This window comes from Pelodiscus sinensis, chromosome 3, assembly GCF_052426305.1.
Source record: "Pelodiscus sinensis isolate ZL-2025 chromosome 3, ASM5242630v1, whole genome shotgun sequence".
Classification (NCBI taxonomy): Eukaryota; Metazoa; Chordata; order Testudines; family Trionychidae; genus Pelodiscus; species Pelodiscus sinensis.
The window spans coordinates 37,443,484-37,470,465 of NC_143054.1; the positions used below are offsets into that span (position 1 = coordinate 37,443,484).

The following is a 26,982-nucleotide window of genomic DNA, read 5'->3' on the forward strand; positions in this document are numbered from 1 at the left end:
CACATACCTGCATGTAAGGTTAATTTCAAGTCTTTGGGTTTTTTTGTTTATTCTTACTATTCTAATTTATTGGTTGGGGAGAAAATTAATCCACATGCAGGGGGGCCCAAGCAGTAGTATTTTATCTTGACTCTGCACTAGGATGAATTTTACTTTTTTTGTGCTAGCCATGACAACATACAGGTATTTTATCACATTGTGTTTTAAGGTTCATTTTAATCTGAGCATGTTTTAAAATCTTATTTGATTTATACTCTACTCTTTTAGCTGCTAATGAGGTCAGGTTAACTCTCCCTGACAAACCAGCCAGCAGTGAAGAGTTGATAAGTATAGAAGTAGTTATATCAAAAAGTACTATCACTGAAGTCATTGAATGCTTCAAACTTTTATTGCTATCCTCCCCAAAGTCCCTCCAAAAGCACTGTAAAAATCTGGAAATAATTTGATCTATCTGCAGTTACCAGTTCATGAGTTATAGAATATATGTTGGGAACTAAATGCATGAAATAATCTGGATTCCTGACAAGAATTAATGTATCTTTTCTGGTTTGTGCTCATCAGATTTCATGAATTAGGATTTCTTAATATGAAATGACAGGATGCATTTCAGCTCAGTGAGAATGCCTCATCTACTGTCTTAAAACTATTTTGTCCTAATTACTTTACACTTTCAGTTGCCCATCGCCATTCAGTCACACAAAATGACAATTTACATCGGTGCAGGTTCTGGTCCTTGGTTTTTCCTTTTTCAAATTTATCTGCTTGGAACCAGTGCTCCCTATAAGATTTTTTCCATCCATGAGTGGAGTGAGTTTTGTCATGTGTGCAGAACTTACTATAGTGCTGTAATGATGGCACCAATGTGTGAGTCCCATTCAAAGCTGAGAAACATGATCATCACCTTGCAGAAGTTTGTATTCTTTGCTACCAATCAGTAGCTAATTAATTTGGTTTTGAAAACCATCTGTTGGAGATGTTGTCTCAGATGTGTGTTATTGCCCTGGATAATATGGCTTGGCAATGCAAATGTGTGAGTATTATCTCCTGTGACTGCTTGGGGTTGCCAAATTGTATAGGGACCACTGATGGAATGCATATGTCTATTTGCCTGTCCCCCTGTTTGTCTTTTTCCCATACACTCTCCAAGCAGACCTTGGAGCTGATCAGCAGAAAAAGGGTGATATTTTCATGATCATGCAAGATTTGCTTGATCATCTTGGCAAGTTCGCTAATGAGGGTTTGGTCCTATACAGGAACTTTAGCAACTCATTACGGTTACGTGCATTGAAAAATGGAACTCTTGTTCCCATAATCGCTATGAACATTGGTGGTGTATTTTCAGCTTTTAGTCTACCTGATGTCATATCATTAATTTTAAATGGGAGTACAAGCCTCGTAGCGATATAAATAATTCCAAAATAGCTCTCTCTCCTCTTCCAGAGTAGTTATAGTGGAATAAAATGCAAGATAAAGCAAAAAAATAATTATTTGTGTGGATACAAGGCAGATTACGCTGGACAAACTGAAAGATAAACTCTACACATTTTCTCATGTAGACAAGGCCTGGGACAGATGTTCTGTGGAAGACAGATCGTATCCTCCTTCTCTCAATGAAGTTTTCAATCCTCTAAGTTGTAGAAATATGATCAGACCTACTAAAAAGGGATTGTGGATTGGACTCACCTTTTGTAGAACTCTTCATAGAAATTTTAAAAAATGTTTTAATAATTGGTTGCCAGTAAGAAAATTTGTATTTAAAAATACAAGTAAGGGTACATAACCTTTTCTGAGTAATTTATCTACAGTTGAATGCTTGTATCAAATCCATGATGCATGCCATCTATAGAGGGAGGTTAAAATACTGACCAAATATCTAAATGTAATTGTCATTCTTTTTAAAAATTGGCTACCTGGTGTGTTTCCAGGGTAGAGTTAATGCTGATGTTTGGACACACAAAATCGTAAATGATTTAGGGTTTTTCCTTCATGTAAAGGTGTCCCTCTCCCTATGTTACACTTCCACAGTTGAAATTGACAGAAGTTTTTCAACTGGAGACTCTTGGTATGAAAGAGAAATTGCTGTTGAGTAAGTGTCCTTTTCCCTTTGGAAATTTGCTCCTCTCCCCACTTCCCCGCCTTTTAGTCCACAATAGACTGAATTTGTTCACTTTTAGGGTTTTTAAATAAAAAGGGCTTCTGACTTAACAGAATAATACTGATGGTATAAAGCACAGAGAAAAGTGGAGACTATTTCTTGTTTTTAGTGTATCATTATTCAGTGATTGCTATATTGTTTAGGATTCCTACCTACACATTTATTCTGATTGCATTGGTTTGTGTTAGGTTGCTCTTGTCACTTTAAAAATACAAACTGGTGAAAACAGGTGAACTCTCTTACATTGTGATTGCAAGAATATAATTTCAATAGTCACATTATATATTTGTTTATTATGTTTTACAGTGAATAATCCTATACCTTCCAACTTGAGGTCAGAAGCAAAAAAGGCATCCAAAATATTACGAGAATTTACAGAAATAACTTCCGGAAATGGACCTGATAAGATCATACCAGGTTAGCAGAGATACAAATTTGTTGTAGTTGAAAGGCCCACTTCTCCAGAATTCTCTTGAGCAAAATTACTATTGTTTTCTTCACTACCCAGTATGTTCATTGTACATGTTCTCCAAGTGTAATAAAAATTTGGACCTCAAGCTATAATTTTTGTCAACTGAATTTACTGTTATGTAAAATTCAGTCTCATCCAGAGGTCTTGTGCTGAATCCTTCTCATGGCTTATCTCCCCCCTTCCCTTACCTCAATTAGCAGAAACTATTGTTTGAATGGCAATGTAGGTGGACCTCTGCATGCTGTGGAAGACATCTCCATATTAGCCTGGTATAGACTGGCACGTAAAGAGGATCAAATATAATAATTAAAACCTGTACATCTGTAGTAGTTTTAGTACAACCAGAGTCCTCAGGATAGAACTGTAGCCTTTATATATGCATTTTGAAAATATTATATAAAGAAAATCACATCTAAAGATTATTTTTATAATCTAAATCAAAACGGAGGTCAGTGGAGTTATACCAGTTTTATACTGATGTAAGAGGAGAATCAGGCCATCTGACTCTTTCCCATGGCCCTTCTTTTTCCTGTTATGTCTGTCTCTTGCCACCCACCCTCCTCACGCCCCTCGTGTTCCAATTTCTCCTCTTTATCTCATATTCCATGTTTTCTTTGAATTTTAAACTAGCTGTGTTCCAAAAGAGATAATAAGACTACATTTTCTTTTATGATCCCAAATATTGAATAACAATTATTACAGATTAACACATACTATGTTCTATAAAAATTGTCCACTTGAAAAAATCCATCTAGGCAGGGTTGTTAAGTCTCCATTTCTTTTTTGTATTTCACTAATATAGCTTACTATAGCACTGTCTTTTTTTTCTTTCTCAAACTTGTTAAACTTATGGCTTTTTTTTTTTTTTTTAAGTCATGAATGTGTTTTAGTATGTTCTTTATGGTTTTTTTGAAAATGCTAATTTTAACTGATTTTTTTTTTCAGCCAATGTAATAGCTAAAGCTAAAGGACTTGCAATTTTGTCTGTTATCAAAGCTGGATTTTTGGTAACTGCTCGTGGAGGCAGCGGAGTTGTATTAGCACGTCTTCCTAATGGAAGTAAGTTGCCGTTTCTCAATCAAACAAAGAATTATAGTGTTTATCTTTTCTACCTCAGGGGAAACTTCAATATAAGTGTAATTCATTTTTCTTCCTTCCTTCTCCCCACCCCCCCTTTTTTTAATAAACTGGAACATAGGAAATGTCATACTGAATCAAACCAGTGATCTGTTTAGTCCAGTAAGTAGTCTGTCTCTAAGGCTGATTTTGACATTAGAAAAATTGTTGTGTGTTCTTCAGCAACCTTGCAACTGTTGACTGGATGTAGCATCTTTGCTGGAAAACAGCACAATGTTTTCTAGTGCATGTGCAGTGTAATAATAGTTAGTGCTAGAGCCTTTGAAATACAGTGAACCCTTTGTTATCTGGCACTCTGTTAACCAGAAAACTTTGTTAACCTGCATTGCCCCCAGCCACAAAACTCACATCTTCAGGTGCACAGGCTTAGCTTGGTTTACCATGATTGGCTTAACATTTTTTTATTTAAGTAGTACTAATCATCTTTAACTCAAAATAGAAATGTGAGACCAACTGCCTCATAGTACAAAACTACTAATATTAAAAATTTGAGTTTTACTATTACTATCCATTGGTTTTTCCTAGGGTGATGGGACCCTCAGATAACCGGAATTTTTAGATAACCGGAACACCCTAATCCCCGAGCGTACTGGATAATATAGGTTTTATTGTAATGTGGAATATCACCATAGTGATATTAAAGCATGAAAGTTAGTATCTCTTGTAATATTTTAACCTAGTAGGATATCCACATATTATCATCATTATAATTTGTGTGATATTTTGCAAATATAGTTCATAGGTTATTTTTATGTTATGCTTGGAAAACACTCCAGTTTAAAAATTAATAAATTTAAATGGCCTTTTGCAGCACTGCGTAGGAAGAAAATCTTATACAGGTCAATCTTTATGAAGTGCACTTGCATGATCATTATTCTAGGAGAGCTCAAGCCTGCCCACAGAGAAGGCGAAGGGGTCAATGCTCATAAGGCCAGCTATTTAAAAAGACCCAGGTGGTTGGGATAGGGAACATATATTTTTTAAATAAAAAATGGGATTAAAAAATGCTGTACCTCGTTGTTTGTGATAGTAAGGTTTGCCAGAGCATTGCTGCACCCTGCTGGTCTGACAGAGTCAGCAGCAACAGCCTAGGGTCTGTGGAACTTTCTGCCTTTGGCTGTTGGGTGCCACTATGCCTGCCATGATGTCTTTGCAGCAGTGGAGCTGAGAGCAGGGAGACTTTAAAGAGAAACAAGCTCCCTCTGTGCTACCAGATTCCACATTTTCCCCCCCACCTCCAAGGCCATAGCTCCTCGCCAAATACAAGGCAGCAAGTTCAGTCACTCAGTTGAGCTGCTCAACTTTGCTTAGACACAGCCAGAACTAGCTCCCCCATTCGCTACTTCTGGCACTGGTTGAAAGCGCACTATGGTGGGCCACCTCCACTGCTCAGCAAAGGTGTGGCTTTTCCCTTTGCCTCTTGAGCTTCCTCAGAGATCTCCCAGTAAATGGGGCATACCATGCCTGCCATTTCCTCATTTCCTCTGGTTATTGATGTCCACCAGTAGTATAACACTTGTAAATTGTAAATATGTTGTTCACATTCAATTAAAATCTTGTATATCAGTTTTTCCCTTATTTTTACCTTACATATGAATCTCAAATAATTGATACATTAGGTGTTTTCTTACTTTGTGATTCTTTAAATGTTGTATATATTAATTTCATTCCATAATATATTTATTTATTTAAAATATATAATTCATAATAAATTCTACATCTTATATTTAAACTCACAATTTATTTAACAATAAAATTAAATACAATAATTTACACGGGGGGGGCCCTCTATTTTTTTTAATCTCTTTGATAATGCAGTAGTGTCATAAACCTTGGCCATCCCTTTCTAGGGGGGTCATTAACTTTTCTGCCCTGGGACACTGAATTGCTGTCAGCAGGCATGGGAATGCTACCCAGAATGGAAGAATTTACTTGCAAATAACCAAGTGTACTGGCTCAGACGTATTGAGGGGCAGGTAGGAATTATGTCCAGAAAATAAGTTGTAAAATAGTTGAGTGTTGAATTGAAGGTCATGTCTACTGGGTACCAAAACTATAAGCATTGTGATATTCTTAATATTTCTTCACCTGTGTTAGGTTGAGAGGTTATAGTTCAGCTCTTAGTTACATAATTTCAAGTATTCTGTCATGGACAAAGCCCTAAGTCAGAAGCCGAGCTACACTGAAATGCTGGGAGCAGAGCTATAACAAGGCATTTTAGCACTGGGGTTAGCAAGCATATTTCTGGGGCATATTTCTTTCCCATTTTTTTTCCTCCATGACTTTATGCCCTGGGCAACTGCTGCTTGCCCTGCCCTAGTTATGGCCTTTTTCACAATGCTTGGTGGAGTTTGACACTCATCATGCCTCTCCTGTTACTCAGCTAGCAAGGCTTATTTGTCTCTTGATTTATAATTTAAAATAGTGTGGTTTGTGTTTTAAAATCTATATTTACCAGTACAAGTATTACAATAAATTACATTAGGTAATACGCATTAGGAATTTAATATGCAGAAACTTGCCACGGTATTATGAAATAGTTCATCTTAGCTAATGAAGATATTTAGTGTGCAATAGATGTCTGCTCTAATGATCAGTTTAAATATGAGAACTGATTCTTTGTTTACAAAAATGTTGTGAAAGACACGAAAGCTTAGCAATGAGAAATAACGGTTAGCAGAAATACATGACCACTACTAAAGGTAAGCAAAACCAAATGTTAACTACATTGATGCACCCCATAAAACTTCAAATTGTCAAACCACCAATGTTCTGTGTGAAGTATTGCGATACCTTTATGAAGTATTGGTATTCAAAAGATTAACTGAACCTAAATATATGATGTTTGAAAGATGCTTTTGAAAACATGCACCTTAATATATTAAAACAAATTGCAGACAGTTGGCCTAAAGTAAGAGTTCTTTATTGTAAATAGTGGTGTCTTTGAAATAGTAATCAGAATTACAGTGGAATTTCCAATGTTCAGTATTTTTTCAGTAACAATGTCCTTTTAACTATTGAAATTCAATAAAATAATATTGCAACAGTAAAGAAAAAATATATCAAATAAACTGCCCGCATGTAGCACTGGTTTCACTTGCTATCTACTTGCTTTTGCCAGTTCTCCACGTGCTTTTCATGAAAAGCAGTTTTTGTTTTGAAAACATGACTGTCAAACTCAGTCAAAAAGCACTCAAATTCTCAGGCACATTTCAAAACCAAGAGAAAATGTATTTAGCTTAGTAATTTTTTTTTTTTTAGGTTTCAGTTTGAAGATTTGGATGTCAAATACAATGACTTGTATTATTTTTCATAATGGATTAGTTGACCTTTAGTTTCTATACTGCTTTTAAATGGGTATATTGCTGAAATTTTGTAACATGTATCTTATTTTGGGTGAGTCAGGTTGGTCTCCTCCTTCTGCAATAGGGATTGCTGGCCTTGGTGGTGGATTTGAAATTGGAATTGAGGTAAGGGAGAATAATAAAATTGTAATATCTTACAAAAGTAGAGGTCTTTATGCTACATCCATAATGTGTAGAAATATGCATTGTTTCAGTGTACATGAACCATAACTAAAATTTATTTTGCAATTATACATGCACAGTATGAATTTTCTCATGTTTTCATAAAATGATATGTTTTGGATGGGATTTAAAAGATCCAGCCACTAATAGATACATTATTAGCTCTCTGTGTTAACTGAACTTATCTGATGTCTTTGCTAATTAACTGAAGTACAATTAAGCATCAACTAAAGAAACAAGTGGTCTGTTGATAAATAAACACTGTATCTGTGATAAAGAAGCGAAATAAAGGTGATGGAATATTTTGTATTTGGACTTCATGGGATTAGATACGGATTTTGTTTGCAGATAACATGACATGAGATAGCTGGGTGTGCTAAATAGTAAGAAGAACTATAGTACAAAAAAAATTGATGGGAGCAAGTGAAGGTAACTTACATAAAAACAAATAAGCAAAGCTGCCCTTTTTTAAAGTTAAAGCTAGCTAAGTGATTACAATGGATTACATTAATTAACAAAAAATTTAAGTTTTACATGAAAATCACTTTAGCATATATCAACAGTAAATTTGCTCTTAAATAGTGTGCGCTGTTTCTGAACATTAGAAAATGAAGTAATAAACTTCTCAGTGCCAGAGGTGAAATATTCTCTGCTATAGTGAGAGGCACCCAATGTAAAATGTGTAAGGTTTCTTACAGTGGTCTCTAGAGAAAAACACATATTTTGATTCTTTTCTTACTGGCTTTGCAAAGCATGCTGTAACAGTCAAGGATTTAAATTTACATTTATGTCAGGCCCAGACTTGCTGTACTGTATCTTGGGGTGGTGCCAAAAATAATATCTCTTGACAGAGAGGTGCAACTTTTTAAGTAAGGTGCACATGAGCCATCAGGACAAGAAAAAGTGCCTAATCATTCAAATTCTAATGCATGTATGTTTTATATGTATTTCTATAACCACACAACACTTGATTTTTCTTTTTCTTACTACAGTATAATATGTGTGTGTACTTCTTTAGATTAAAGTGCAGGACAGACTTCCTCCTGCTTCCTGTAACACTAATGTAAATTTTTATGCATCAAAGCACCTTGTTACCTAATTTCACAGGAGACCAATCCAGGGTTACACATATACTGATTTAATCAATGCCACTATTGGATCAAGTGAAAAAGTAATGGAACTCCTCCACACATGCACCCCCACATTCATACACCTAGACAGTCATACACTTACACATGTGATGAGTTGCACAGAGAGGGCAGAAGATGCCAAGCATGGTGGGTGCTGTGTGTCTGCCTGCCGTAACCAGTCTGGGCCAGCGAACTGATCATAGACTTTAAGGTCAGAAGGGACCATTATGATCATCTAGTCTGACCCCCTGCACAGTGCAGGCCACAGAATCTCACCCACCCCTCCTAGAATAATCATATGGCCCTTGGTCTACATGCTTTCTTCTTTTCTGAGCTGGGTGGCCTCTCACATACACTCAGTTCTTTCTCTGTGTCTGTCACCGAGAGGCCCACTCTGATCTCTTTCGCCTCATGCATATTCATTTCTTCTTCTCATCTTCACTGTACCTCCATTTCTTTCCTTTTTCATGTGCAAGCGAAGATCAGATCAGACCCCACCTAGCTCCTGGCTCCAGGTCTGTAGCCTCATGGCTCCTCTCCTCAAAGGCACAGACATTACCCTATTCACACTCTCTCTCCATTCACACCCACCCACCAACTCCCTTGTCACGGAATAGAGCTTAAAGATTATCAATTACAAAGCTTGCAAGAAGTTGCAGAACTTGAAACATTACATGAAAGTTGCAGAAAGTTACATGGTTTATAATAACAGAAAGTTGAGCTGGCTCACAATGACTGAAACTTACATGACTTAATTGAGTGTTACATGGCTTACAATAGCAGAGTTACATAGAACAACTGAGTCACACAGCAGAGAGTTACATATTAAGTCACGTGACTTTTACTAGCTGAAAGTTACAGACTTACATTACAAAAAGTTACATATTTTACATCCACATTATACTGGACTGGGCGGAGCACTTCGAGAATTTCCTTCTTCCTAGCTCCTCCAGTATCTTGGTATACTTTCCTTATATGCAATTGGCTGTTCATATGGCACATTTTGTTCCAATAATTATTCAGCTCATATAACTTAATTCTATGTAAGTGTTGTGAATATAAATTTTACTATACACAGATTGACAAAAATTCCATTGATCATAAAAATGTACACCTAGCAAAGTAAGAAAAATGCCTGAGAAGCTTTATTAGAATAAAAAAATCCAGTAATTTAGACTTTTAAATTAGGCTTGATACAAATGGATTAGTACAAACATGTCTGATTTGTTGAATTAAGAATATTTACTTTGAATATTTAGATGTGATGTTGACAGTTTTTGTTTTAAAGGTTTTAAAACTTTAGTTGCTGAATCTCAGCATTTATGGTTAAATAGTTGTTGGAACCCCATAATTTCTCACAACTATAAGCATTACAGTCAATAAAATCTTTAAAATAAATATCAATGTATTATCTGTCAATTATGAAGATGAAATTCTGCCAAGCCTGTCTATAAGAGTTCTTCTCTAGTGTGTGTTTATGTAGTTCTGAACCTGATAGAATCCTTACTATTAGCGAAGTAGTAAACAAAGGACTATTTCTTAAACTTGTTTATTCCCTGAAGGTCAGTCACTCAGGGAGCCATGATTTTTATATTTTCAGTAAAATGTGATTCTCGACAATCCCTCCATAATGTTTTGCGTGTGGGTCCAACAGGCAGCCTATCTACTGGGATGCCATGTCAGGACAACAGATAGGTGTGTCCATCCCCTTCTCAGAATTGAATCTCCGATCACCTCTACTCTGCATTTCCTTCTGGGAATGATGGCTACAGGCCTCACAGCCTTGGGGGTATACAGCTTCTCCTCCACCTTAGGGGGTGATACCTCATCTCTTGCTGGCAGAGCAGTATAATGGTTCTCCATCACCATATGGGAAGGGTTGAATGTAAGAAGTAAGCTGCTCCTATTGTCCTCTGTCTGACAGAGCCCAACACTTCCTCCTCTAGTGGTGTGACAGCAATCTCCTATAGCTGGACTGCTTCCTTAGCCTTGGATGTCTCCACGTGAATATTCCTGAGGACTTTCTCATGGGCACAGATGAACCTCAGCCTAGCTACTTCCTCCTATAGCTCTTCCACATGCTTGCCTGAGAGATTCCACTAACTGGCAGCTTTCACATTGGATGATTCCACTCTCCCAGCCTGGTTTTCTGTGAGTGGAAAATGCAGTCCATGTGATATCTTAAAAAAAGCTCAGCCTGCTTACTGGTCAGGGTTCTCTGAGGGGTTCTCTACCCTACAAAATTAAGTTGACTTTAATTATAGCAGTGGCGCTAATTAAAGTGGTTATCCACATCTGTCAGTGCTGGTCATTCTCACCAGGAGTACTTACACCAACTGTTGTGGGGCATTGTAGGACACTGTCAGTTGGAGCCTGGCATCCCTGGCTGACATCTCAAGCTGTTGGTGCCAGACTGTATTGGTGTGGGGGGTTTCATCCGTTAGCTCTTCTTAGGACTGACCGCCAATAAGCTATGTAAGTAATGCACTGTCTACATGGGCATTGGGTCACCCTCACTACATCAACATAAGCACTACACCTCTTATTGTGCAGTTACGTGGGCTTAGTGGTGACTTCAGCAAAATCAACATTGTAGTGTAGACAGTGCCATAATTATTTGACACAAACAATGTAGTGTAGACCAAGCCTAATTAGAATTGTCCTTTATGTTTGTTCCATTATTTTAGTTAGAATAAAAGTTTTAATATTGCTGTGCTGTTTGCTTCCCTTGGATGAAATTCACAGCCCAAAAAAGTGGGAGCCTACTGATTAGTCATTCTACCTTTGTGATCCTGGGCCACCCAAGTCACTGGAAATGCCACAAATGTAATTTAGAGCATGTCTACACTGGGGAGTTATTTCGAAATAACAAGGCAAGTGAACACACTACGAAGCCTGCTATTTCAAAATAGTGGGCTTGTTATTTTGAAATATTAACTCCTGCTTATGAAGAGGAATAAGCTTCTTTTGAAAGAGTTATTTCAGGAGTTATTATTTTGAAATAAATAATCTGGTAGTGCAGACATAGGCTTTCATTGCTCTCTAAGGCTATCTAAATTATAGCAGACTCCTTGGGCGGCTTTGTGGAATGTAGTGCCATGTGCTATAACCCTGCACTAGCATGTACCTAGCCAGCCAGCCTGTGCTTTTTGCAAAGCATTCTTAATAAGCATTTAATCGGTATCAGCGGCTCCATTATCTTTTCAGGGATTAGTGTCAGCCTGGTGTCTCATTTAATTGGCAAACCACCATAATTCACTTGCTGTGGCTAGAAAATGTTTCCATTGATAATGGGAAACCATAATCATAGGTATTTTCCTAAATGGCTTTTTTTTTCTTTTTCCTATTGCTTCCTTCTTTCAGGACAGGTGAATGGTAAGCGAAGAGAGAATAGCAACGACAAAAATGTGTCTGCTGCATCCTTGGTCATGTGGTCACAATATTTAAATGGTCAAAAGTAATACAAGTGCTCAATTTCTTAATCTAATTTTTCACTGGGTGGATATATTAAAGCTGGTTAACTCTAGAAAATGTTTAATATACCCCTGTGTTCTTGCTCACCTGCAGATTTGCATGTTTATGTTCGTTCTTTCTTGAGAGAGATGAACTTTCAAATATTTGCTCTAAATAGCGCAAACAGTTGTTTTTACTTGATTTATAGGTCTCAGATTTAGTGATAATATTGAACCATGAAAGAGCAGTTGAAGCTTTTGCGAAAGGTGGCAATCTTACACTTGGAGGAAATTGTACAGTGGCAATTGGGCCTTTGGGGAGGTGAGTATCATTAACATATAAAATTATTTAAATATGTACATTAACAAAAGTGTACTTCCATAATCCTATTTAAAATATACTTGTAAGTTTTACTTAAATTACTAAGTAGTTTGTTAGAATAAAATATTCTTTCCTTTACCTGAATACCAGAAGTACTCTTAATACTTTTGTTCACTTGACCAGTGATATAATATGCCAGTTTAATTACACACAGATTGTGCAGTCTCAGACTATATCTACCCTACAGCAGGAATAATTGCTTTCAGATCGATCCACCAGTGGTCGATTTAGTGGGTTTAGTAAAGAACCTTCCAGAGCAACTGCAAGTCATTCTGCAGTCAACCCTGTGCTTTATCCCTGACCAGAAGAGCTAGGTAAATCAACAAGAGAGTTTCTCCCATTGATACCCCATCATAACTTGACCTAAGATACATTGTGCACCCCACAGTCATTTGAAATAAAGTATGTTGACTCCAGGTACATTATTCATATAGCTGGAATTGCGTACCTAGGGTCCACTTTCTACAGTAATGTACACATAGGCTCTGTCAGGTCTTCCCTTTCTCTCAACCAGGCCTGCAGAAAGCAATGGGAAAGAGCAATGTAATAGAAGTTCAGTCTAGTTTAGATGGAGATTGTTTGTAGGTGGGAAGAGGTATTACTTGCCTATTTCTGCATATAACAGAGAGAGAAAACATCAGGTAGGTTCACAAAGGCCCTAAATTTGAACATCTGCAAATTAGTATAGGAAGTTCTTAGTGGAGGACCCTAAGTTATAGAACTAGATTAACTTATGGTCTTTTTCACTCAGTCTTTTGCATGAGAGAAATCACTGTGGAGAACATTCTAACTTTTATTCTGATGTGGTCATTTGTTTGTTGACCAATTGTTTAACTGCTAACTTTGTCAAATTTTTGTCAAACCTACTTTTTAATAGAAAATTATGTATTAAACAATTTTGTGAAAAGTGCCTGCTTTTCACAGAGTTTTGGTTTAAAGAAACTCCATAAACTGAAAAAAATAATTGCAGTCAAAATTAAATATTTTGATTCGGTTATGTTTGCTACCTCATGGAAGTTGTATTTCTGTTTCTTCAAGTCCCCATTCTCCCCTTTGGGCCATGAACATTGATAAATGTTCTGGAAAAGTGGCATATTTCCAAAATTATTCAAAATAGTTAAGTCCAAAAATACTGTCAAGAGTTTCAAAGGAACCTCAGAAAACATGGTGACTGGGCAACAAAACGACAGATGAAAGTCAGTGTTGATAAATGCAAAGTAATGCATGTTGGAAAACATAATTCCAAATATACATACAAAATGGTGAATTCTAAATTAGCTTTTCCCATTCGAGAGAAATTTTGGAAATACCAAAGATATCTACTCAATATGCAATGGCAATCAAAAACAAAAAACAAAAAACCCACCCCTTAACAATGTTAGCAACCATTAAAAAAGGACTAGACAGAAAATATAATGCCTCAATATAAGTTCATTTACACTCACATATTGAATATTGCATGCAAATCTGACCATCCCATCTAAAAAAAAGATGCAGAAAAGGGCAAATAAAATGATTAGGAGTATGGAACTGCTTTTCTATGTGAAGAGATTAAAAGACTTGGACTTTTCAGCTTGGAAAAGAGATGACTAAGGAGAGATATGGTAGAGGTCTATACATTCTTGACTGCTGTGGAGAAAGTGAATAAGGAAATATTACTTACTCCTTCATATAACATAACAACTAGGGGTCACCAAATGAAATTAATAGGTAACAGGCTTAAAACAAATAAAGGGAAGTATTTTTCACAAAATACAGTCAACCTGTGGAACTCTTTTTGCGTGGAGATCTTTTGAAAGCCACAATTATAACCGTTACAAAAATCTGTTAAGTTCACTGATGGACCTATCCTCTAAGAACATCTCTAGCCTCTCTTTTCTAGAAGCTGGGAGCTATTAGCAAGCTTACTCCATAATTGAGTGTGACAGGGGTTCTCAACCTTTTTTCCACATGAGTTCCCTCCATCATACTATAAAAATGATGCTTGGCCCATCTATAACAAGTGTTTTTCTGCATATAAAAGCCAGGGCCAGAATTAGAGGGAAGCAAACAGGACAATTGCTTGCAACCGCATGCCACTCAAAATAAAATTTCAGAATTCTAATTCAGACACAGGTGGTGGGGCCTCGTGGCTTCTGCCCTGGACTCCAGCAAGTCTGATGTTGTCCACCTTGAAGCAAAATGCAGGACAATGTAGCACTTTAAAGACTAACAAGATGGTTTATTAGATGATGAGCTTTCGTGGGCCAGACCCACTTCCTCAGATCAAATAGTGGAAGAAAGTAGTCACAACCATATATACCAAAGGATACAATTTAAAAAAATGAACAAATATGAAAAGGACAAATCACATTGCAGAACAGAAGGAGGATGCGGGGGGGTGGGAAGGGGGAGGAAGGAAGGTAAGTGTCTGTGAATTGCTGATATTAAAGGTAGGGAGAGTGGGATGTTTGTGAGTTAATGGTATTACAGGTGATAATTGGGGAAACTGTCTTGATAATGGGTGAGAAAGTTCAAAGACTTGTTAAGTCCCTGGTGGTAAGTGTCGAATTTTAACATGAATGACAGTTCAGAGGATTCCCTTTCAAGTGCAGATGTAAAAGGTCTTTGTAGCAGAATGCAGGTGGCTAAGTCATTTAGAGAGTGTCCTTTCTGGTTAAAGTGGCAAGAAACTGTTTTCTCTTTGTGATCTTGTCTAATATCTGTTTTGTGGGCATTAATCCTTTGGCGAAGTGTCTGAGATGTTTGTCCAATGTACATAGCAGACGGACACTTTCGGCACATGATAGCGTAGATTATATTTCTGGATGCGCAGGAATATGTGTTCTTGATCTTATAACTCACTTGGTTAGGTCCAATAATGTTGTCCACCTTGACAGTCATGGCCTCAAATGGGACCCCAGATTCCTTGTTAAGAACCCCTGCTCTGAAGCATCTGGTACTGGCAACTGGTGGAGACAGGATACTAGGTTAGGTAGACCTTGGACCAAAGAAAATGTGGCAATTCCCATGTATCTATAACCTCCTCTGCAAAGCAAAATTCCTACTAACTGCTCTGTTCCCCAGCATAGCAATACAAATTTTGGTACCAGTGATGTAAAAAACTGCATTTCAAACATACGGAAAATAGTTATTTTATCTTTAAAATGGAAGTAATATGTCATTGAGTTGTCTGAGAAGATCTTTAAAAACTAATTTAAATGTATATTGCATTTTAAAATCTCCAATTGAAATAATAGGATTGAATAGAGGGGAAAAGGAGCAGATAGTCATGAAGCAAAGGGTTTAATTACAACTTATAGCTTAAAAAAAATTATAGGTGAACACATGGCTGCAGCTCAAATCTGTATATCTATTTCATTAAAAGAAAGCACGATTGCTATTTTCTTCCCTCACAAAACCCAGATGTAAAAAATAACTAAGAAATATATTTATTCAATTGTAGTGGAGGGGGAAAAAAGCAGAATAATTGGACAATAAGAAATACAGATGGTCAGAAATCATATGATCAAGGTCTCATCAAATTGTAAAATTTAAAATGAACAATTGTCAATTGTTGTCCTAGTTAAATATCATATTAAGAGTCATACAAACTGTTCTGTTTTGTAGAAATTTAGAAGGTGATGTTGCCGTACGAAGCTCAGCTGCTGTCTATACATACTGCAAATCACGAGGGTTATTTGCAGGAGTATCTTTAGAAGGAACATGTTTAATTGAAAGGAAAGAAACTAATCGCAAGTAAGTCCAGTTTAAAAAAATAGAATCAAAGGATTAGAAGGGACCATAAGTGTCATCTAGTCTGTCTGGCAAGAGGCAGGATTTGTTGTGTCTAAATCATCCAAGGTGTAAATGTCCATAATCCTCCAGCTCATAGAAGGCTGATGACTACTTTCCAGCCTTCTTGTGAAATGCTCCAGTGAAAAAACTTCCATGACCTCCCAAGGCTGTTTGTTTCATTGTCCTGTATTTACAGGTAGGAAGTTTTTCCTGAAATTTGATCTGTGATATTCCTGTATGTTTCCTCCATATCTTGCACTTCATTATCAAATGGGTATACTGAAATTTTAGTGGAATGGATCTTTAGGAAAATATTTAAAATAAATCTTATAGTGCACTTGTAGAATGAGATACTCTGTACTAGTTTTCGTTGCGTTGAGTACACAACAAGTTCCCTAATTTATAAACAAATCGGGGTAAGGTAATTTGTTGTTCAGATTCGTAAAATGTCTACTGTACCCACAGGGTGAATATTTGCGATATTTTGGTATAGTGGAACAAATTCTGTCTTTGGAATGATTTCTGTGAGAACTGCAGGTGATTATCCAAAGCAAAATTTGGCCAATGGTATCGCCAAAACATAGTAGTATTTTGAGTACTGGAATTATATTGCTACAATATAACATGCGTTCCACTGAAACATGCCAAAGTTTAATTGTGATGTGAGTTATTTATCTTTTTTTCACTAAAACAAGAAGTTTTTGAACTTGAAGTAGGTACTGAAGTGTTGGATTTGGCAGGCAATGACAGACATCTGTATCAATGTCTTTTTAAAAAATAAATTAGGGACTATGTTCAGATCCTTCCTAAAGAACTCAAGAGTTACTGCTTAGTTTTGTTTTGTTTTATTTTACCTATATCTGACTATCAAAACTGTCAGAATTGATGAGAGATTTAGGTTGTTCTTCAGAGCTGTCTTTGTGGGTGTTCCACGTTAGGTGTTTGGGTGCCTCAGTATGCCTGGCCAGAAGATTTCTATAGCAGTGCTTGTGAATAGCTTGTTCCCGTATGCACAGTACCCCTCACGCACCAGGTAGCCCTGATCCCTTCAGTTCCTTCTCTGCCGCCCAGCGCTGGTTGAATCCCGAAGTGAGCTCTGCATTGAGTGTCTCAGTTAGTTAGCCTTTTACCATAGCGTTTGTCAGACGTAGGTTTTAAAATCTTTTTCCTTCACCCTAACCCCCCCCAAAACCGACGTTCTTTGCATTGGACCGCAAATACGTGGAGGCTTACTGCATGCTGCTTTTCCCTTATGGGGATCGCTCCACAAGGGCTTTCCCCTCTACGTTTTGTTTTGGGTTTTTTTGGCTGGTTTTACTATTTTTATTATTTTAATCTTTTTATCTGCCTGAGGAGATCATCTACAGTGACTACCTCAGAACCTCTCTCCCCTGCCCCAAGTATATACCATCGTGGCTGGTGCTCAGACTCCACCTATTTGCCACTTGTATATTTCCCACCCAGATGGGCGTTCGTTTATTTCCACTTCCTGAGGGTGTAACACGGAGTACTTCAGGGCGTTCTTCGCAGAGCCCTGATTGCCAGAGCAAATATAGCAAGACAGCTATTTCACTTGGACAGCGAACTGACCAGACTTAGTTTCTGGGTTTTTCCTGCATCCCCGCTTACACTCTCTCATAGCGATGTCAGACAAGGCGGCTGCATCTGCCTCACCTGCGAGTTCTGCAACCTCAGTCTAAACGATCTAAGAAGATAAATGCAGATGCAACAGGGAATCCTCTTCACCCAAGAAAGGGTGATGCCACAATTCCAAGCCAGTTCCATCCCCTATGGGGGCTCCGCTTGCCAGGACTGCAGTCCCACTGCACCCTGAGAGTCCCAGGACCTGCCTACAATGCTGAAACAGGCTAGCAAGCCCAAGTCACCTACCCCACTCCCTGGCAAGGCAAAACGCTCACAGCCACAGTACCCCCTGTCGCCTATGCCTCAAACTTATTGTTTTACATCTATGGACCAGCTAAAGGTTACCTTAGTACCCACTACTCTGCTTTTCGGTACTGACACCTCTCCTACACTTTCCAGGTTCTCTCCAGCAAATATAACAGCTCCTGCACCTCCTTTATATAGTAAGGAGGAAGCTGTGTCTCTGTCAAATGCTGTCTCACCCAGGCACTCCTTCCCTAGGAGGAGAACACCTCAGCCACAACCAATGACACTTCAGTGGGATTCCAGCCAGTGGCTACCACCTATCATTTCCATGCCTCTCACTTGGCCATACTGGGACCCATGGGCACCTCTCAGAATCCACCAGCAGCAGCAACAATACCAGCATGCTGGTCAGGCTCCACTCAAGACACACTTCTGTGACATCCCTAGATGTGTCCAGGGATCAAACTGACTCCAATCATGCTTTTAGTGACTATGACTCCAATGATTCATCATATCCGCCAACTCAGCTCTCCTCTCCCCTGGAGAATTCCCTCATGCCACTGCCTCCATCAGTGGGCAATGATTTCAGGGCATTTCAGGACCTTTTTAGAAGGGTGGCTGATGTGTTAGAGATCTCATTAACGACACAGCCCAACAGCCAACATAAGCTCACCAGCATCCTATGTGCTACACCAGTGGTAAAATTAGCGCTTCCCATGGATCCTGCCCTCATGGATCCTGCTAAACACCTGTGGCAAACACCAGCCACCATAACCCCATTGGCAAAAAGGCGGATAGAAAATATTATGTCTCCTCACAGGGTGTGGAGTTCCTCATCATACATCCTCATGCCAACTCCCTCGTAGTTGATGCTGCCAACCAGAGGGCCAAATGTATCTTACCAAAATCCACTTCCCCGATAAAGAGTGAAAACAGCTTCATCTCATGTGTAGGAAAGCCTACTCATCTTCCTCCCTCCAACTCCACATCTCCAGTTATACGGCTATGCTGGCAAAATATACATGCCACATTTTTTAACAGATATCCACTTTTATTAAGTATGTTTCAGAACAAAAAAGGGAGCAGTTTAAAGCCAACACAAATGAGGGCTTCCTAATAGACAGGACAGCCCTACAGGCCTCCCTCGACTTTGCTGACACTGCCACTCATTCCTTGCAGACACATTACTGATGAGGATATCATTCTGGATCCATATATCTGACTTCCCAAAAGGGGTTCAGACAAAGGTCGAAGATCTCTCATTCGAGCGCCAACACTTTTCGCAGAGTCCACTGACACTTGGTTGCACGCCCTGAAAGATTCCAGAGCCACCCTTCGCATGCTGGGTATCCAGGTTCCTGTGCAGAAACATAAACAAAGTGAGAGTTGTACTCAGATGCAGACCTGCCTTCTTTACTGAACCACAAAGACAGTATGACCAGAGAAAATGACAATGCCAGAGCAGAAGGCGACAATCTGCCAAACAACCCACCACATCCCAGCCCTCTAATAATAGACAAATATTTTGAAGTTCAGGTCGGGAATAGTCAAACTCGTCCCTCCCCTCCCATCCTTCGTGGCACTCCAATATCCACACAATGCCTAGAACCATTCTATCACCACTGGTGCCTCATAACATCTGACAAGTGGGTGATGGACATCATAAAGAATGGGTACTGCATTGCATACTGTTCCTGTCCTTTCCAAAACCCCAGCCACTCACCCTGTTCCTCTTCAGGGACCCATCTCATGAGAGCATCCGATGCCAAAAGATCAACCACCTGCTCTCCATCAAAGCAGAGGAACGTGTTCCCCACCAGTCCTGCAATACTCGCTTTTATTCTAGCTATTTCCACATAGAAAAGAAGTCAGGGGGATGGAGGCCAGTCTTAGATCTCAGAGGCCTCAACAGGCATGTCTTTTCCCAACACTTCCGCATGATTATCCTCCCCACCAGTATTCGCTCCCTCAACAAAGATGACTGTTTGGTGACTCTTGACCTCCAGGATGTATATTGCCATGTGCTTATCCACCCCGCACACAGGAAGTACCTCCGATTTACTGCGAGTGGATAACACTTCCAGTACATGGTACTCCCCTTCAGCTTCTCCACTACACCGAGGGTATTCTCCAAAGTACTGGCAGTAGTTGCTGCTCATCTGCGCAGGCAGAGTGTGTCCATGTTCTCATATCTGGATGACAGCACGATAAGAATTGACTCCCTTCAGGAGACACAAGAAGCAGTTAATACCACCATGGAACTCTTTTGATCCCTAGACCTCCAGATAAACCTCTCCAAGTGTCAACTTCAACCAACTCAGGTGCTGAAGTTAATAGGGGCTCCATTAGATTGTACTACTGCCACTACATCTCTGCCCCACCAAAGATTCCTAGCTATACGGGAACTTACTCAGCTTCACTGCACAGCTCCCCAACTACCTGCCAAAGCATGTCTCCAGCTCCTAGGCTACGTGGCAGCAGCCACCACCATGGTCCCTCATGCCAGATTGCATATGAGGCCACTACAGCATTGGCTCAGCACAGTATACAGACCAAGGAGAAACAGCCTCCTCAAGCTGGTCTTGGTGCCACTCACCATCAGGAAGTCACTCCAATGGTGGCCAAATCCACAAAACGTGTGTGTTGGGGTTCCCTTCCATAAACAAGCCCCATCCTTTACGATCACCATGGACACATCCCAAATAGGCTGGAGAGTCCACCTTGGCACCCTTACCACACAAGCCTGATGGTCGCCCGCAGAGACCACTCTGCACAGAAATATCCTCGAGCTCCATGTGGTATTGTATGCCTACTGGCATTTCTGAGGCCACATCTCCAATTCCACTGTCCAGATCTTTACAGACAGCCAAGCTGCAATGATTTATATCAACAGGCAGGGAGGGGTCAGGTCTTACCCCCTCTGCAAGGAAGCAGAGAACTTTCTGGGTGTCTGGCTGATGAGTCTTGCCCACATGCTCAGGGTTTAGCTGATCGCCATATTTGGGGTCGGGAAGGAATTTTCCTCCAGGGTAGATTGGCAGAGGCCCTGGAGGTTTTTCGCCTTCCTCTGTAGCATGGGGTACAGATCACAGCTAGAGGATTCTCTGCATCTTGGGGTCTTCAAAGTATTTGAAGGCTTCAATATCTGAGATATAAGTGAGAGGATTATTCTGGGAGGGGTGGGTGAGATTCTGTGGCTGCACTGTGCAGGGGGTCAGACTAGATGATCATAATGGTCCCTTCTGACCTTAAAGTCTATGAGTTTGTTTCCGGACTTGGTGCAGTGCACACAATATAACCTTAATTGCCTTTCATCTTTCAGACCAAAAAAACACTACAACGGATTCTCTCAGCAGGAACTTCTCCTCCAACCATGAGTGGGAAATAGATCCCCACCATCTTTCACAAAATCTTCCAATGCTGGGGTTTTCCCCAGATAGACCTATTTGCGACCCAGGCAAACAAAAAATGCCTGCAGTACTGCTCACGAGTAGGCATTGGCTCTCACTTCCCAGGAGACTCACAATCCACTGGGGCATAGCACTCCTCTATGTTTTTCCACTGATACCACCTCTTTGAGTGGTGAACAACATCCGATTGGACAGGGCCAACATTATCCTCATAGCCCCAGACTGACCTAGTATACTTACCTGCTCCAAATGTTGTTCAGGCAGCCATGGCGTCTCCCTCTGCTCCTGCATCTCCTCACCCAGCATTGCAGTCACCTCCATCACCTGCACCTCTTCACTCTCCAGCACCAGGCATGATTCCTCACTGGCTCACTCCACTAGAATCACAATGCACAAACCAAGTCCAGTAAATTATTCTTAATAGCTGCAGAACATCTACTCAGAAAACTTACCTGTACAAATGGCAGCGCTTCTCTGCTTGATCCCAAAGAAACAACCTCAATGCAGCCTCAGCTCCACTACCTGAGATCTTGCAATACATCATGGAGCTTAAGAACTCAGGTCTCTCCATGAGCTCCCTTAAAGTCCATCTCACTGCATTCAGAGCTCTACACCAACCAATAGACAATACATCGGTGTTCACACACCCCATAACTAAAAGTTTTCTCAAAGGCCTGTGAAACACTTACCCGCTCATCAAACCACCAGTCCCTGCCTGGGACCTCAATCTCGTTCTTATGGCCCTAACAAGAGAGCTCTTTGAACCATTGGCAACATGCTCACTACTCCCTCTCGATGAAGGTGGCTATAACATCTGCCAGATGAGTGCGAGAAATTGCGGCCATCATGATGGACCCACCTTTTATGGTCTTCCATATGGTGCAACTTAGGCCCCATCCAAAATTTTTGCCAAACATGTCCTCCGTGTTCCACTGCAATGGGCTTATCAACTTACCTGTCGTCTTTCCCAAACCTCACAACAATGAGACGCAGGCAACACTTCATACCCTCGATCTCCACATTCTATCTACATAGATAGAATCCACAGAACCAACAGATCCACATGAATTCGCAGAACCGGATCCACACGAATTTGCAGAACCAACAGATTATTCATTTTGACTACAGAACCATCTTTGGGACTTCCCATCTCTTCTCAGAGACTTTCCAAATGGACAGTGGAGTGCATAAGACTGGCATACTGAGCCTTTTGGCAGAGATCTGCCTCCACAACATCATGTACCTTCAACCAGAGCCATGGCTGCATCAACTGCATATATCCAGCCCCCCACCCCTCCATTAGATATTTGTAGATCAGCTACCTGGTTGTCCACCCATACTTTTGTGACCCACTATGAGCTTGATATATACCCCTCTAGGGGAACCCTGTTCAACCACTTCATCCTGATCACTGTCCATAACAACACTATGCCAACCGAAGCACCTACCTCTAGTGGACACACTGCTTCATAGTCACGTAAGGTGGAGCACTCACAGGGACAGCCTTGGAGAAGAAGAGAGGGTTACTCACCCTGTGCAGTAACTGAAGTTCTTTGTGATGAGTGTCCCTGTGGATGCTCCACCACCCGCCCTTCCTGCCCTCTGCTTCGGGGCATCCTCACACATGCCTCCTGGGTCAGAGAAGGAACTGAAGGGATTGAGGCTTATGCATGCACATTAGCTGCCTGGTGCAGGAGGGGTGCTGTGCATTCACAGACAAGCTGTCCACAAGCACTGCTATAGAAATCTTCCAGCTGGGTGCCCAAAAACCTAAGGTGGAGCACCCAGAGGGACACTCATCTCAAAGAACTTCAATTACTGCAGAGGGAGGAGTAACCCTCTCTTTTCTAAATCTTAATTTTTTTTCATTATGGTGCCATTGTTGAATATATACACACACTAGATTTGTTTAACTTTGTTCTCTGTTTTCTAAGATAGTAGCAGTGCTATAAAATCAAAATTAGTCATACATAATATAAAACAAAAATCTTTCCAACATATTGCATTTTTCATCTCTTCTCCCCCCAAAATATTCAATTACCTTAATATATGGTTCCAAAGTTACACTAACATGAGGTTTCTCATGCTATATTGTAATGGGTTTGAAATCTTGTTTGAGTCAGACCACTTGGTTGAATATTACATTAAAATCAAACCTGTCTTAGTTAGAAACAATTAAAATTGTAAATTGAATGGGAGATTTTTAGAAAAAAGGAGACATTCTCATATTGCTGTTTATAAGAGTGAAGATTTAAAAAAAATACAAAATGTACAGTACCAGTTTTAAGCTGTGCAGTAGTTAAAGACATTAATTCATATTTAATAAAAGCATGGTTCTAATAGGCCCTTACATGAGAACATGTGGAAGATATGGAGAAAATTATGCAAGGAGGTTCTCCCCTTGTACAGCTGAGACAAGACCAGCAAGGAAGATGCACACAGGAGGGAGAAGAAGTTATGGACATGTCTTCCTTTGGAACAGGCAGTCCATACTAGAAGTCCTATAGGTTCAAGTAACCTGTAAAGTAGGCCACTCAGTGAGCAGTTATTTGTACAGGTTGGACCTCCCTGGTCTAGCACTCGATTGGTCTGGAACAAGGGAATTTGCCAGACCAGGGGATGTCAGGCCTCCAGGTTCTCCTGGAGCTCCTCTCCTGGCTGCTGCCTCAGGAGAACCCGGAGGCCTGACCCCCTTTGGCCCACCTCTCTGGCTTTGTTTCCCCCAGCCTGATCACAGGACTCTGCTCCCTGTCCCCAGCTCTGCATAGGGTGGCAGCTGCTCCTGGGCTTCTCTGGCCTTGACCGCCCAGCCTCATGCAAAGACAGCTCCTCCCAGGTCTCCCTGCCTTTGGCTATCTAGCCCCACGTGGGGTGGAAGCTGCTCCTGGGGCTCCCTACCCCCCGGCTGCCTGGCCCCATGCAAGGCAGCAGCTGCTCATGGGGCGGCTCCCTGCCCCCACTGCCTGGTCCCGCTCCGGGTAACCGAAGTTCCTGCCTTCCTCCACTTCAGGACAGCAGCCTCTCTCCTGGCTCTCTGTCCCCAGGTAATTGGCACTGCAGGCTGCCACCTGCCAGACTGCTTCTGCTCCCAGCTCCTCTCAACCTCTGCAGCTGGGGCTCTGGTCTAGCAATATCTGTAGTCCTGTCAGACCATGGATGTTGCTGGACCAGAGAGTCCTAGGCAAGAGAGGTTCAATCTGTACATGGTTAGAAACAAATAATGCATCCACTGAAATATTTAGCATATTTATAAAAATGGATACTGTTGAACATTACCGAGAATTCAGTGTCACTTCTTCCTCTAATATGAAAAGACACTTTAAATAAATAAAATCTGTAATCAAAATTGGGCAAGAAAATTTTAGCAAGTTTCCTATGGTTTGCCAAAGTTATTGTGATCAGTGCTAAGAAGGACACTTTAAATTATGACAGTTTTCTGTGAAATCACTATTATTTTCTTGTTTAATGCTGACTATGAATTGAGAGGGTGATTCTGAAACTGACACCACTGTGCTTTTCATTAGAAAATGAGCTGGAACAAAAAAATCACTGGTGGAAATTTAAGCTAAAGTAAATAATAAAAGGAGAAAAAGTCTATTCCCCATACTTTATTGTTCTCTATTTTGAACATAAAACTACTTCTACCATTCCTTCATGGGTAATTAGCTTAAAAAAATCAAGTAAATGTTTATATATCATGTTGAAACTTCATAAATATTGTGCAGTCTTTGAAACTGTTTGCTAATCTAGAAATATAGATGAGATGATGCTGGGTTAAAGCAACTGATATACTTTTGTGATATATTTTTTGGTAGGTTTTATGGTCAAGAGATTCGAGCTAGTGCCATTTTATTTGGTGATGTACCTCGTCCTGCTCAATCAGATGATCTGTATGAAATTCTGGATTCCTTTACTGAAAAATATGAAAATGAGGAGCAGAAGAACAATGCAAGGAAAGCAGCATGGGAACAAAGAAAGGTTTGCACACATCTTTTCCATATTAGCTCTCTATTGCTAAATGCTTCCTCAATTAGACCTAATCCTAATATTGTTGTGTGGGCGGTACTCACATTGAAGTCATTGGATCTGTAGAGTGCTGATGAATGGGAGGATGAGGGGTCTTTTTTTGGATGTGTGTGTGACTGTATTTACTCTAGTCTATTTTTCAGTATTGCATGGTAACCTCTTCTATAGAAGAACCTTACTATTAACTTCCCAATCTAACAATATAATTGTTCATTACGTTGTTTCTGCGAAAGCCACCAGTTTAGAGGGACATATATGTATTTGACTCACTACCCTCAGAAAAGTTAATTCAAAATATGCTTTTCAGCTGCGGCTTGTTTTTTGAGAAAAATGTTAATTCTTAAGAATATTTGGAATAAGTTGGGGGTTGTTAGTTGAGTTTATCTGCTCCTTCTGTTTCCAGTCTAAAATTACAACTCTTGGATTGGGCCATCATATTTAATCACTGAGAAGATATTGAGAATTATGGGAAAAGACATTGTCAATATATGGACAATATTATCTGTCTAGATGTAACAGTTGATGCTACTGAGAGAGAGATTACAATATAATTTATTTTCTTGTCTTCAAGTTAAAATATCAAGCAGTTCCATTTGTAGTTTAGGCATATTACTTCATGGTGAATTATTGTGCAACTATATCAAAATCAGTCCTTAGTTTTACCGTTTGAAATGTAAGTTTATCAAGAGGCAATTTCTGGTGGGTGGTTCTTAATTTCTTTTAGACTCTCTCTAGCTCTTCAGTTACACTAACCTTTATTTGCTAATGAAATGTGATTTCCCCCCCCCCCCACACACACACCCTCCCCTACTTCTTAAATTATTGATTTTAGGCATCTGAGCCACCTGTTAAACCATCATCAAGGCCACAGTCACGTAAGCCACCAGTGTGTCCTGTACCAGGAGGTATGAAAATGTTTGATGATAACATGAAATTGTTGCTATCTGTCAGATAAAAGTATTAGAATTACTATGAGTATTGGGCTACATCTACACTGGCCCCTTCTTTGGATGGGGCATGCTAATTTTTCCGGCTTGGGGAAAGTAGGAATAAGAGATCCTCCGGAAAAGGGCTTTATTCCGGAGGATCGCGCCAGTCTAGACGCTTTTTTCCGGCTTTTCCCCAAGCCGGAAAAAAAGCGGCGGCCATGTTTATTTAAATCCCGCGGGGGATATTTAAATCCCCCGTGGATTTCCCTATTCCCAAGTTCAAAATTAGCATGCCCCTTCCGAAGAAGGGGCCAGTGTAGACGTAGCCTTGATGTTTTTATACTATCCAACACCTTTTTCTTATGTGAGATGGTAATTCTCTATAACAGCTTGCTTTGTCAAAAAGTAGAAGTATTTTGAGAGAGATTCATGAAAGATAATGGGTGACACTTTTATGCTTAAGTTTTAATAAATATTCTTTTATCTAGTTTTTAAATACAACATAACATACTTACTAAAAAGACACAACAAAATGGTTGATTTTGTTTTTACTGCTTATTATAGATGACAGCTGAATATAGAAATTAGTGCCAGTTTTACAGTCATGAATGAAATAGCTCAGAAAAGATATTAAAATTAATTGACTAAACAATTGTCCACTGTATGTGATAGACTTTTTTTCCTATTAAAAAGGG

General features: G+C 39.7%; 1 protein-coding gene across 2 annotated transcripts in view; it reads left to right on the forward strand.

Moving 5' to 3' along the window:
* SH3YL1 (SH3 and SYLF domain containing 1) overlaps positions 1 to 26,982 on the forward strand; it is an 87,810-nt gene that overhangs the window by 8,867 nt on the left and 51,961 nt on the right. For both annotated transcript variants that reach the window (XM_089777065.1, XM_089777064.1), the window contains exons 2-8: positions 2,462 to 2,572; positions 3,573 to 3,686; positions 7,170 to 7,234; positions 12,083 to 12,195; positions 15,865 to 15,993; positions 25,148 to 25,310; positions 26,191 to 26,263. In XM_089777065.1, coding sequence (XP_089633191.1) covers positions 2,462 to 2,572; positions 3,573 to 3,686; positions 7,170 to 7,234; positions 12,083 to 12,195; positions 15,865 to 15,993; positions 25,148 to 25,310; positions 26,191 to 26,263 — 768 coding nt within the window. The remainder of the gene's footprint in view (positions 1 to 2,461; positions 2,573 to 3,572; positions 3,687 to 7,169; positions 7,235 to 12,082; positions 12,196 to 15,864; positions 15,994 to 25,147; positions 25,311 to 26,190; positions 26,264 to 26,982) is intronic.